General features: G+C 40.9%; 1 protein-coding gene across 6 annotated transcripts in view; it reads right to left on the bottom strand.

The window, feature by feature from the left end:
* The window catches only part of PREX1 (phosphatidylinositol-3,4,5-trisphosphate dependent Rac exchange factor 1), a 116,467-nt gene that overhangs the window by 14,022 nt on the left and 88,305 nt on the right, over positions 1-14,140 (bottom strand). For 5 of the 6 annotated variants that reach the window (XM_064391884.1, XM_064391882.1, XM_064391886.1 and 2 more), the window contains 11 exons: positions 12,485-12,633; positions 11,470-11,555; positions 9,808-9,944; positions 9,199-9,370; positions 7,792-7,979; positions 6,878-7,039; positions 6,086-6,296; positions 4,655-4,916; positions 2,783-2,989; positions 524-612; positions 62-144 (listed from right to left, as the gene is read on the bottom strand). In XM_064391884.1, the coding sequence (XP_064247954.1) occupies positions 62-144; positions 524-612; positions 2,783-2,989; positions 4,655-4,916; positions 6,086-6,296; positions 6,878-7,039; positions 7,792-7,979; positions 9,199-9,370; positions 9,808-9,944; positions 11,470-11,555; positions 12,485-12,633 (1,746 nt within the window). The remainder of the gene's footprint in view (positions 1-61; positions 145-523; positions 613-2,782; positions 2,990-4,654; positions 4,917-6,085; positions 6,297-6,877; positions 7,040-7,791; positions 7,980-9,198; positions 9,371-9,807; positions 9,945-11,469; positions 11,556-12,484; positions 12,634-14,140) is intronic. The other variant, XM_064391883.1, reaches the window with a different exon arrangement.

The following is a 14,140-nucleotide window of genomic DNA, read 5'->3' as shown; positions in this document are numbered from 1 at the left end:
ATTTTTTGATTGACATTGATAAAGAGAAAGCAATTCTGTGTAAGAATAACACTTTACATACCTGGTTAAAAAGGTGCTCCAGACAGCCATGAAGTTTGTCTTGCTTGTCTAAAGGTATTCTCATATCATTGGGAAGCTCATCTCCTAATACAGGAGAAATGAAAAGCTTTGAACTTACAAACATGATCTTTGATGAGGCATGGGCATTTACTTCACATTGGTGTGAAGTAAATAATGATTGCTGCTTTATCTCCAATTCTTAGGCCAAAGGCCATTATTTTCATATTATACAAGTATCCAATAACTAAAGAAACTTATTCCTGCCTAACACCTCTCCCATGTTCCAGATTTACTGTGGTTTATTAGAAAAATGCAAATCTGTATCTTTATGTTCTTGTGATCAGTTTTGAAGAGACCACCGGTGCAAATTAAATATGCAAGTGCTTCTAACCAGCAAAGATTTCTCAGCACTGCTGAAGGGCCGGGCAGGAGAAGGATGCCTGTGAGCTGTTCACACACTCACCTGATCCCATCTCGTCACTGCCCAGGTAAGAGCTGTTGCTCCGCACGCTGGTGTAGGACAACACGGAGTCCCGGTTACTGTTACACTCACTGAAAAGGAGAGCACAGAGGGGATTGAACAAAGGCTGTCCCCACACCCAGGCACCCACACTGCTATTCTGCTTTATTAGCATGTCTCCCCAAACCTAGTTCTGTGAAAATGAAATGACTGTAACTAATGACATGCACAACAGCCATTAAGCAAGGACTCTGGAGCTGGACTGCCACAGGATGCCTTCTTCTATTTGCAGTTAACACTGAATGCTTAATACATCACCTTGTTTTTGTAAATAATGAAAACAGACATCTCCACTAAACGTTTGCTACCAATTCTCAGAGTATTACAGCATCCAAATCCAGCATACAGAGAGGCTGCAGTAGCACAGATACTGAACGTGGGACAGAATATTTAGGGAATCTAAGGCACTGGACAATCAGGCACTGCAGATCCTACAATGAAACGGAGGAATCACAACAGCTCCACACCAATCCTGGCTCATGTGCATCTGGAAAATTCTCCTCTCTTTAAAGTTCTCTTACTGAAAGTAACAAAAAAGACTATGGATCTCAGGCTGCCCCCTTCCAATGAAGTGACAATGACAGTGGTTTTAATGGTACAAGCCCAAAACAAAGCTTAAAAAATTCTCCACTGTCTCTGCTCCTGAAGTAATTTTTAACTGAGATAAGAGAAAAATATAAGAGCAACTGAAAGAACCCTAATTGGGATTCTTGCTGTCCTTTTTTAAATCTAGTATTAAAGTTCCTGTTTTTTTCTCAGAAAGATTAATATTTATGGCAACTACTCTGCAATACAAATCCTTATGAATTACACCTCCAAACGATCACAGAAAAAAGTCTTGTTGGCTATTGCAAACAAGATCTTTTCTTATCTACAATTTGCTTGAGTTTGTAGCTAATCAATGCTCTTTTAAATCAAAACCTATAAAAACACATTCCCCCTCAAATAACTACTATCTGTAATATATGCTTAATTCTCTGCCTCTGTCTAATACAGATAAGACAGAATAATGTTTCTCAAACATTTCTCAAACAAATATGTAGAATTCTGGAATAAGTGACAAACCCAGAGAGACTGTTTGTGCTGTTACTTTGTTACTCAGAATAAATTAGCCTGAATTACAGAAATTTAAACTACAGGGATACCCTATTAACAGCGAAAGAAACAAAGCACATTTCACTCAGAAAGCTCCAAAGCACATGTGCTGATTGAAATCTCCCACAATAGCGATGCCCCAGATCTCAGCGCTGCAAGTACTCATTCTATTTCTTTATTGACTTTGTATTTGCTTTCCTCTGAGGCAATCAATATTCAACCAGACAAGACCCCAAGCAACCAATTATACTGGCCCTGTCCTGAGCAAGGGACTGGACTGTGCAGACTCCAGAGACTTCTGCCACTCTGGAGTCCTGCATCGGTGGCACCTATTGCTACTGGTACAAGTGCCCAACAACAGCAAGTGAAGCATCAGGACTGCAGTGGGGCCATTCCAGAGACAGGTCATTCATTCAGGTCCCTGGAATCCTCTCAGCTTTATGGTCTTACTAGAAATGTAAAAATGGCCTACTAAGGATGTTAAATTGCAGTGATCAGACATGGCAACAATTTGTTATCCCACTTATTCTGAAGCTCAGTCTCCAAATGTTTGCCCCCAAAATAGAGAGAACTGGAATTGAAATACCCTTTGGTAGCAAATATTCCTGGAGAACTAGCAGTCAATCATGTCCCAAAAAGATTTTGAGACACCTGAATAAACATTTCCATTTGTGGTTTCAAAGGGCCATTAAAAATAAAAAACTCTATGTCCCTTTCTGTTTCTCTGTGTCTTAGACTTTCCGGAAAATTGGCTGCAGAACCAAGTGATAATACCAGCTATTATAAGACCAAACAGTCTGAGAATTCTGCTGGACTTCTGTAGTGTCTGGCTACAAGACACAGAAAGTCACACTAGACCTATTTATTTAATTTTATTCACTTTTCTAGATACCTTAGTATTTTGGCATTATTTTGGGGGAAGTATTTTTGCTGTGTATGTCTCCAGGGTAATAAATGTAATGAATACATAAGTGAAGTGAATGCTCTCTAAGTGAATACCATGTAATTGACTGACTGGAAAACAACCTGTTTGTTGAATCCATACTGGAATGAGAACTTTGAAACACAGTACTAGTAAAGTACAAGTGGCACAATCTTCAGACTGACCTGTAGGAGTCTCTGAAACTCATTGTGTCATGTCCAGAGTCTTCCTGGTCCTCCTCAGAAACTTTGAAACAGACCTTCTTGATTCCACCATGCTCAGCTTTGTCAGGATCACTTTCTTCTGTTCCCAGGGAAGGTGAAGATGTGTCCTCAGTAGATGGTGGCTCACAAGCACCAGCTTCTGTAGGTTCTGTTATGGTGGACAGAAGTCTGCAGAAACACAACACAGAGCTCTCAGTCCCACAAATGAACTAAATGCAGCTATGTGAAACCAGAGCTACCTTTGTTAGCACTTTACATGGACTACTAGTCAACATCTGATCTGAACATGCTCTCAGTTTGAGGCCATTCCCCCTTGTTCTGTCACTCCAGACCCTTGTAAAGAGTCTCTCCATCTTTCTTGCAGCCTCCCATCAGGTACTGGAAGACCACAAGCAGGTCACCCCACAGCCTCTTCTCCAGCCTAACAATCCCAATTCTCTCAGCCTTTTCCCACAGCAGAGCTGCTCTATCCCTCTGATCATCTCCATGTCTTCCTCTGGATTCTCTCTCACATCCTTCCTGAACTGGGCACCCCAGAGCTGGAGGTAGCTCTGCAGGTAGTCTCACCTGGGCAGGGCAAAGAGGCAGATTCCCCCCGGCTTCACCTGCTGCCCACACTGTAGGGCTGAGCTCAGGACACAGATGGCCCAAGGCTGAATGATGCTGTTAGGGCACACTGATGGCTTATGTCCAGCCTTTCAGCACCAGCACTCCCAAGTCCTTTTTGGCACATCTGCTTTCAGTCCCTTTATTCTCCAGCCTGTCCCAAGTAGATGCAGCACCTTGCACTTGGTCTTGTTAAACTTCAGGAGATTCCCATGAATCCCAGTACCAAGAAGGTCCTGTTTCCACAGGTACTCTACTTCTATAAGGTGTAACTTAATCACTGTAACCATGGTGGCCTGAAAGTCCTCACTTTCTTCCCCCAAGGCACTGGATTTCTCCTCCTCAGCTCACTGGCTCTACCCAGCAGCCACTACCCTTCTGTATACATGTTGAAACCAAGCCCCCACGTGCTTTCCACTTGGGCGAAGTTTTGGTCATGTGCTCCTTTTGGCAGGGATATAGTAATTAATTTTGTTTTCCCATTGGCTGGTATGGGACTGTTGTGGATTTGTGCTGAACATAAAGCTGATAATACAGAGATGGTCTTGTTACTCCTGAGCTAACACAGAACCAAGGCCTTTTCTGCCCTTCGTAGAGCCACACTGAGGAGGGGGCTGGGGTGTGTGGGAGACTGGGAGGAAACACAGCCAGGACAGGTGACCCCAACTGACCCAAGGGATATTCCAGATCATGTGACACCATGCTCAGCATATAAAGTGGGTGGAAAAGGAGGAAAGAGGGGCTATTTGGAGTGATGGTGTTTGTCTTCCCAAGTCACCATTGCACAGGATGGAACCCTACTCTCCTGAAGGTGGCTGAACACCTGCCTGCCCACAGGAAGCAGTGAATGAATCCCTGGTTTTGCTTTGTTTGTGTGCAGCTTTTGCTTCAGCTGTTGAACTGTCTTTATTTCAACCCTTATTTCTGCCTTATGACAGACAAAATCTCAAGGGCCCTTGAGAACAAATAGATTCTTATTTTGGAATATACAGTAAGCAAAAGAGTGGCTGTCAAATTCAAGCAGACTTTTAGAAGCAAAAGACAATAATACAACCACCAGTGGATCTACCCAGGAGTACATTTGACATAACCAGCGAGGACTTGTCATGCAAGGGCAGGTATGAAGAGGCTGACAGCTGGGGCCAACAGCACAATGTGTTTTCGGAGGTTACTGCCTCAACATTATAAGGATTTCTATCCCCAGTGCATACAGGATTTTGTACTCACTTATTTATCTGAATGACATACTGCTTCATTTCCTTCACTGCAATGTCTAGTTTGTTAAAAAGATGCAAGTAGGAGTCCTGCATCTCCCAATCTTCCTGTTTCAGCAGAAAACTGAGTCCCCTTTCTTCCCAAATTGTTCCTCCATTCTGCTGGCCAAAGCTACCATCAGGATCTCCATCTTCTGGGGCTGGACATCTCCAAGATGGCGCAGCCATAGTGGTGATGCAATGCTGAGTATATGAGACTGGATTTAAGGTACCTACTAAACATTAAAGGATCTAGTTAGTATGTCTCTCATTATTTTCTCCACTCCATCCCAGTGATAATCATTTAGGATAAGTTCTGACAGCAAAAACTAAAATGTCACAGAACTGTTTTATATAATTCCATTATATGACAAAATCATTCTGGAAAAATATCCAAAGAAGTTGGGCTTTTTTTCCTGTCATGCTAACTAGGTATTTTGAATTTACTGCAGTTCAGAAACTGGCTAGATTATGGAAGAAAAGATCTATGTCCACATGTACACTCATACCGAAAACTTAGAAGCGCTCTAAAAGCGTTCATTGAAAAGTTAATGAATTTGAGTTCTCAGGAATCAGTCCATGCTATTATTCAAGCTCTACAGACATTTACACTTACACATACACATAGATATAAAGGAAGAGGATTCTGTCGCTGTCCTTACAGAAGATTAATTATTTTTCATTTAGAATTGCTGACAGTTTTGATGCAGTACTTTGCTACCTATCTTAGCTCACATTAAAAATTCTACTGCCCAGGCAAGCAGGAGTCCTTTATAAAACTCAATCTGAACAGTCAATGCCATCGTTCAGAAAGTTGGTTAGTCTATATTTCCCTCTTCCAAACATTTCTGCACTCTGACCTTCACAAGGCAATGAATCAGAAGCATGCTAAGTCAGATCATGATAAAAAAGGTTGGAACTCAAATAACCAGATTGTAGGAGAAATGCTGCATGGCAGCAATTTATCAGAAAACAGATCTCCTGACATGGTACAGACTTTCAACACGAGTGCATGGAATTTGCTTAGTAATGAGAGGAGAAAGCAGCACTACAATGTGATTGACTTCAGTTTTCCCCCTGAATGAAGCACTAGCATTGCCATCAGCCCCTGCTCCCTTTTAGTCAGCAAGTCACCTCTTCTAAGGGCAACAGCACCCTGGCCATGTGAGATCATGCCCAAACAGTTCACCTGCAAAAACATGGCACCTGAAGCCCCTCTATGCTTGAAGCCATTACTTTTTCACAATACAAGAAGGCTGCCATTTAACTATAAAATTTTAAGGAGGAAAAAAAGGTACTGAAAAGACTATGTTTCCTTGGAACTTCTATTTGACCTTGCTGAGCAGTGGAAAACCACAGCCTTTTATACAGATCAAAACAGTATGACTTGGAAGTTAATTATCACCTTGCTCTGGATCAAGACCAATAATAGAAGGTTTCCGTCCAATGCGAATACTGAACGATCTCCCTGCTGAGGTAGTGTTTTTGGGGTATGATACCTCCATGAGGTTAATATGGCAGTTGGTGGGGCAGAAATCCATGCTGTTGAGGGAATGAGGTTCCATAACGGCTTGTTTGAAGGCTGGGCTCACCTTTGTTTTCAATTCATCTGCAAACTGGGAGAAATAAAGTAGGTGTGTGCTACTGCACCTTCAAAAAAATTTTGAAGCAATACAGACAATTCTTTTCTCTTCCTGCCTCTTATTCCAGAAATCCAGGAATTCAGATTTCTGCTGCAGCTGGAATAACACATTTTAAAAAAAGCTCGTAAAACAACAAAGGAAAGTAATTAGCTATACCTCCCAGCACTCTCTTTTCAAGCAGCTCAGGTAACTGCACAAAAAAAGCACATACACTTTGTTTGTTTACACCATGATACACTGTAGTTACATTCATGTTAAATAAGACATGCATCAATTTGTTCTCATATTTATTCATTAATACAGTGGAAATTAACCTGCAATAATATGTCTTAACCCACTTAATATGTCTTAGCTCTGACAAGCAGAAAGGAGTGATTTACAGACAAAGTATTTTCACTCAAAACTTGCAATTTCAGTAACTTGCAGAGCTGTTCTCATGCCTCCAGGATACCCACCTCAGAAACAGTTTGGATTCATTAATAAAGAATACTAAGACCCACTTAACATAATGAACTATTCTCTCAAGACTTCATCAATAACTAGTAGTGTTTTACCTCTTGGTAGCTCGTTAGCCTCCTGCTAATGCTTTCCAGCTTAGTGTCACAGATTTGCCGGAATTCATACTGGGGCATGGTGGCCACAGCACTACTTAGGGATATGAGTCTTTCACAGTTCCTTACGAAATGACTGTCCTCTGCAGCAAAGGCCTCTAAAATCTAAACAAAAAGACAGGATGTCAATGGTATGAGTCCTGGCAAGGAGAGAAAATATACTTTTCTTCCACTCAGTGAGAGGCAAAGCCCCATGGTTGAATAAAGCAGCCTCCAGAACAAGCTGACTTTATTGCTGCCTGAGAACCACTAATGTGTCTAATCGTCAGAGTCATCTAACATTCCTTAAAAATGTTTAGAATTACAGAAGTGGATCAAAATACCCACTGTCCAAGTTACCTGCTCTAGCATGCTTCCATGGGACATAACAATAACATTACTGGGATGTGACAAGCATTCACTATTAGCTCATTTGTGCCAGAGATAACCAAGCCACTCAGCACTCTCTGCTGATTTCCAATAGCAGCAGTTCTACTCAATTCTTGTAGCAACCCATGCAGCCCCTCAGGTGGGAAAAAGTTGCTTGATTTTCTTGCAAGGTAAAGCAAATTCCTGCCTGAAAAGATTAATCTTAAATATCAACAGAGTGTATGTTACCAGGCAGACAAAAGCAAGAATTCCACATCTGAGGGCTCCCCTCCATGTCCCTCAACAGCTGAAGTCCTGGAAGCACTTGCTGATTACTCATACCAAACAAGCTATTGTAACTCAATCCAATGAACAAAACTCTAAGAAGAGCTGAGAAGACCAATGTCAAACTCAACTGAAGAGCCAAGCCCATAGCAGCCAATAATAAGCAATATTATTGGTTTCCCATTCTGTTTAGGCAAAAGCTGATCATGTATGGTTTTCAGTACCTTTGCAGTGAGAATGAAGCAACCTTTTGGTTCCACAATTTTCTCCAGGACAAAGGATTTGATTCCTGCACTGCTAACATATTCATATACCACTCCGTGCTCCAGGTGGGTGTTATCCACAGTCAGGCTGATGAGAGGGGTTTCTTCACCAATGACCAGTGGAGAAATAACAGTCTGTGGTGTCTGGGCTGGAATCAAAGTAAGTCATTAGAGGTGTCTGGCAGTACATGTGAACACAGGCCTGCCCAGGCAAGAGAAACCTGCTGAGAAGAATATTGAATGCAGAGACACAACCTTTGGCTCAAAGAATGTCTTGAACTATGTGCTGCTGGAGACTGAGAATATTCTTAGGAAGACATTTGCTGTTGGCCAGTGACAGAGTTTTACACATGCTCCAATCCCCATTCTGATGTTCTTCCATGTATGTGTGCACATATCCACGCTCAGGACACTACTTTTAGTTCTGTTCACGGATCCTAGCAGAAGCTTATAAGGAAAAGGAAGTATGTTAATCTCTGAGTCCTGTTGCCTGCAATAACTCTCTGGAAGACTGGGATGTAAGGCAGGGATGTGGTGAGGAGAAAACATTTTTTACACAAAGCAGTTCTATTGTCACTAGAGACCACATTCAAGTTACAGTAAAATTGAGATTTGCCAGGGAAGTTGCTCACACATTTCTATCAGGGTGCTCCAGCTGTTCCACTGCTGGAACACTCTGGGACCGTGAAATTACCAGCATCACCAGACCTTGCATGGGATCCACACAGACGTGCATCTGTTCCTGGAGAAGTTGCCAATGCCATTCAGAGAGTCCAGGCTCAGTCCTTTGGATTATATTTTGCTTTAGTAGTCTCCCTTAACATCTACTTTTCTGAATAAGCCCTCAACATGAAAGCAGACCTGTTTTTTGAGCTATGCTTTCAGAAGTTGAAGGAAATACACCCACACCTTTTCCTGAAACAGTGGCAACATGCCTTCAAGATTTGCTCCAGATCAAAGTAATTAAACATCCTAATCTTTAATCAAAAATAACAGAAAATACAGATTATTCTAGGTGGAGTTACTTGCAAACGTTCCCTCTCCATCAGTTACTGCCATAAATGCATGGTTTGCAGGGGCTACCAAAGGATTCTAAAAATGCTGAATCTTTTAATTCCCATAACTGGCTGTCTTGTAGAGAAGACAGAGTCATAGGGACATGATTTCTATGTGCATCTCAATATTTTATTCTCCTGAATAAACTGTAGCAAAGAAATATGTCCTCAGGCAGACCTCATTCAATTACAAAGCTTTGCTAAGACATAAGATATTCTACAATAATATTTATTCTTTACATTTCTACTGCGGTTTTCCTTCTGAAAGCCCCTGAATTGTCCCTAGGTTTTCTTCCCCCATGAGAATCTTTACCTGATTCCTGTTGGCTGCTTTGAAGGGCTTCCAATTCTGCATGTCCTTCTAGTGCAGAGTTGTCTCTGCTGGACCCCAGGCGACTGCCACTCAAACATGCAGGGGATGCTGCTTGCTGAACTCTGTCCTCTTCAGCATCTTCATGTGTTCTGTACACCCACTGGTACAATCCCTTTCAAGAGATATAGGCTTCAGCTAGGACCTCAAAATGCCCAATCTCCAAATATCTGGACTACAGAGGTGAATCTAGCAATCAATTCTGTATCTTCTAAGTAGGCTGAAATACCAACATTACCCCAGTTTTTCTCTGAACTTCAGAGAACATAAAATTTAGATCAATAGCTGGGTAAACTTCCATGGTTAGTAACAATTTTCAGTACTGTATGCATGAAATGGCTTTCATATTATTTGTAGGTGTTTTGCAACTATGGGCAAATGGAATCAGGTCCCCTCAGTGATAGCAGGACCCTGGCATAAAAGCAAATGAGTCAAAACAAACGTGTAGTTGTTCTTTTTCTGAATATTTAGTGAGCCTAAAAACACAGGACTAGAGGAGGGCAGAAGAAAGGCAAGAATTAATGTACTTTCTTTGAGGTTGTGCATTCATACCAGTGCTTCCTGCTGTCTGGTCCTATAGGCTGTGAAGTGTTCCAGAACTTCCTTGTAATTTCCATGTGTTGCATTATTCCCATTAACTTTCAAAATACATTGCCCTGGATGAAGGCCTACGGCTGCAGCCTCAGAACCTGAAAAATAACAGGAGAGAAGTTAAACAGAAATGCCACCTGCCTATGCATGAGAATACTGGAAAGTTTGCAAAATCTTTCTAGTTAGAAAAAGTAAGAAGAGCTGGGTCAGACCTGTCATGCCTTTGCTACTACTCAGAAAGCTTTGTTGTGTAAGGATAACATAATGTGTCTATCCTTCATGTTTTCAGCGGTGCTGGGAAAAACAGCAATCTCCTAGATCTAATTGCATTCATGCTAGAAATTGACATTTCTGTGGGAAACTGTTTGGGATTCTTATATGGTTCTCTTTTAGCCTTATGGTTACATTAGCTGCAGTCTTGCTTAAGTACAAACTGTTGTATTTGTTCCAGCCTCTTGCACCTGGGAAGACAGAACACTTGCATGTTACACAATTTGCTACACAAAAAGACTATGATGTCAAATGTAACTTGTCTTTTCCAGGCAAAAATCCCGGAAAAGGATAATCTTCCTAGCTGCAACTTCCAGCTTGCACTCCAAACAGTGAAAAAGCGGTTGTAGGTGCTGCTATAAAATGGTGTAATAAATGCAAGTCCCTGGGAACACCATCTGTGGGCACTGCCTAAGCTAACTGCACTCAGCTGGAGACACACATTTGTTCTGAAGACTGGTGTATGTCTAAAAGGTTGTATTTTCTGCATCTGCTTAACATAAAGGTAAATCTATGCTTTGCTTGTAGCTCAGTTAAATATGTCAGGCACAGAAGTAGTAAATATCTCTGTCAACTTGTGTTTTCTCATTTTTAAAATATCAAGGCGAGCAGTTTGCCTCTGCCTTACACTGGCAATTTGTAGTAATACATGCCTGTGTAAAGGGAGAAGTAGTCTTCAAGTCTTATGTCATACTTTGTGATGTTATGACTTGTCTACTAACCTGCTGTTCCTATAGCACCTTCAGAACCCAGACCCAAATTGTGGATGACTACAGGTAAAAATATTGAGGAAGCAACAGACAGCATGAACCCTTTAACTTTTTCTCAACCATCTCAGTTTTAAGGGTTTTTTCCCCCTGTGGCTGTTAAGCTTTACCTTAGTAGCCTCAAGGTCACTAAGCAAGTCCATTCCCAGCTTGCAAGAGCTAAAGTGATAATGCCTTCTAGAGAGTCCATGGTACTGTGCATTGCAGCATTCAAGTTTCTTCTACTGTGGAGTTAAATTATTCCTTGTATTGTGTTGATGGGATTAGAGACCCAACAGTCAGTTCATAAGAATGATACTGTTTGTCTTAGAATCTATTTAGGTGATAAGCAGTTTGAGGCAGGAAATCTCACACTGTTCTATGGTTATATGAGTGTGATTTTTGTCTGTCACAGATTCCTGTCACTATGGTCACCAGACGTATCAGAATTTGTACAGAACAAGCTAGACAATGAAACCTGGATCTGTCTTTGTTGAAAAAGAAAAAAAAAATATATATACACACATACATACACACACTTTATATGCACACGTCTATATATTCAGCTGTACTCCCAACTTTACTGTACCACAGAGTTTCTACTTACCTCTTCCTACTGCGTGAACATATGGTGGTGCTGCTCCCCGGATCTGAAAGCAAAGTGCTTCAGGACAATCTGGGATTTTAATAATCCTGCAGATAAATAATGGAGAAGAGAAAGTATGGTTTTAATTTAGGCTGCCAGAGTTCTGGGCAGTTCTTAACAGCATCTTTCCTTAGCATTCACAACTGGGTTTGGATGAAAGTAAGCATCCATAGTGTTTACAAATAAATAAAAAATAAACAGACCTGAAGGAATATACTCCATCTTGAATCTCCAAGGCAGATGGGAGATTCTACTTGTTAATTAAAATTTTAGATTTCTTAATTTTTACATTTATAAGTGAATAAACATTTGACAGAAACTTTCTAAGGCATTTATATTCACTTCCATTTCTGCACAAACTTCAGTGCAGCTGTGCTGACCTATACCAGCAGAGGTATTTTTTTCCCACTAAAAATTAAATAAAAAACCAAAACAGACTGAACAAGACATTCTGGACTAGAATTCAGCAACAAATGTTCACTGAGACATTGAGTTCTATTCAGGCACATTCTGGGATTACAAAATCTAACAATACACAAGACACTAAGAGGGCCAACTCTCATTATAAGAAACACTAACAGACTGAAAAACTGTAAGGGCTGATATTGTTAGAGTCATCCAAAAATAAGCCTAGCTCCAATGAGTGGAAATTGTTTTCCTATACACAAAATAGAGTATGAGGAGCTTCACACCTGAGAAAAAATGACAATCCTTGCAATTCAATTTTGTTTGTAGACAAGGAAGCCAAAAGTCAGCTGCAGTATAAAGAGAAGACATGCCAACCTCTCCTAGCAGCCCAAGGGTCATCACTAAAAACAAGCCATGACTCTTGTACCTCTCATTTCTGTCATGTTTTCCTATTGAGTGGCTTCTGCACAGCAAAGTGTTTACACAGGTTTCACTACAACTGTAGAAGTACTAATTAGTAACTGACATTTCTCAATAATCTTTTCTCTCTGCCCATCTTGGCACTTACTCCTTTGATTTGGTGGCTACCAGAAGCCTAAGTGGCCTTCGTGAGCAGAAGGACTGGGATAAGATGGTTTCCACTTCAGCAAATGGGCGTAGGAATACTAAATCCTCATTGATGGAATAGATTTTTCTTCCTGCTTGCAGGCCAGCCATCTGCAAAGGAACAAATACCACTGAGCACTTTGGATCACTGGCAGCAACTCTGAAAGCTCAGGCTTCAATGTTCCCTACTTATGGACATTTCTTGAATTACTTTCACTTGGAAGACCCTATAAATAGTGTTGGCTCATCAAGTCATTTGTCACTCTCCCTTAAAATCTTCTGCACTTACAGAAAACAAAAATATTTTGCCAGTATCCTTAGAAATATACCACTCTACAGATGCATCTTCGTTTGCAATGGATAAATCTTACTACTTTTCTGCTACAAATTTTAAAGGGACTATTAAAATAGGAGATTATATAAAAACAAGGGATTGGGGGACACAACTGAAAGCTAGGGCCCCATAATAGACTGGCTGTGATATCCAGTGAGACGCAGAAGTGTGACTTCCCACACCTTGGGCACAGGAGCTGTGGACAATTTTCAGCCATCAGCCTTGAGTAACCAACCTATATCCAGTCACGTCAGTAAATGCAACCTGGTTTGAAGTGGTGATACGAACTGTCTCTGCTTTAAGTGAGCTTATTCATTTTAAGCTTTATAGCCTAAAAAACCATTAGATTTTGTCTTTAATCCCTAGGTTTTGCATGTAACTTTAGTTATTTCGCAATGACCACAGGTGCAATGACAAGACTGAGATCCCCTACTGTGCCCACCGGACAATAGCCTCAAACATACCCCTTGATGATCTCTACCAGGTAAAATGCAACATAGCAACATTTGGACTAGGTGTTAGGTATCAAGGAACCACTAAAAATTTATTAAACCTTCCAGATTATAATTACTTCATATACCTTCAAGGTTCAGCAGTTGAGTTTCCTTCTAAATGTGGCAAACCCTTTCCTGTTCTGCCTGGAATCCATTGACAAGTTTCTTGACTTGAAAAAGGAGGTCCACACAGCACTACTCTCACATAGAATCTGGCTCAGGAAGATGCAGATTTAGTTCTTTGCTGGACTAGTATTATTAGATCAAGTTCAAAAGATGGGCTCATGGTCAAAGATTATCTTGAAAGATCAAGAAAAAGATTCCTTAGAAAAAGGTGTGCTGCCGTTTTCCTCAAACACAACAGATCTGCAGGCTATTCCCCAAGCTTCCAGCCAAAAAAAGGGCAGAGGATTATCTGGCAGGCAATAATTCATAGCATAGGTTTAGATTAATAACACTTTTGGCCAATCTATGTTGATTTTGAGCACTAGATAAAGCATAGGTTTGGTTTCTTTGGTGACCATAAACCAAAAGAGAATCAGGAATACTGAAATAATTTCATTCTAACACTCAACTTCAGTTCAAAATTCCTTCCCATGTGACATTTTCGACTTGCTAAAACCAATCTGTCCACTTCAGCTATTTCCATTACGCAAGTCTTCCAGGAGTTATATGTAATGCAAAGGAGTAACCAACAATTTTAATGCTGACATTCAAAAATTCTGCAGTAGTTGTCCAGGGCTTTTAATTAGAAACTCTGTCCGGTGTGCCACTATTTACTGTGAAACCC

Source organism: Passer domesticus, chromosome 16, assembly GCF_036417665.1.
Source record: "Passer domesticus isolate bPasDom1 chromosome 16, bPasDom1.hap1, whole genome shotgun sequence".
NCBI classification, from domain to species: Eukaryota; Metazoa; Chordata; class Aves; order Passeriformes; family Passeridae; genus Passer; species Passer domesticus.
Note: the sequence above shows the minus strand (reverse complement) of the source record. Positions and strands in the feature narration are given on the sequence as shown.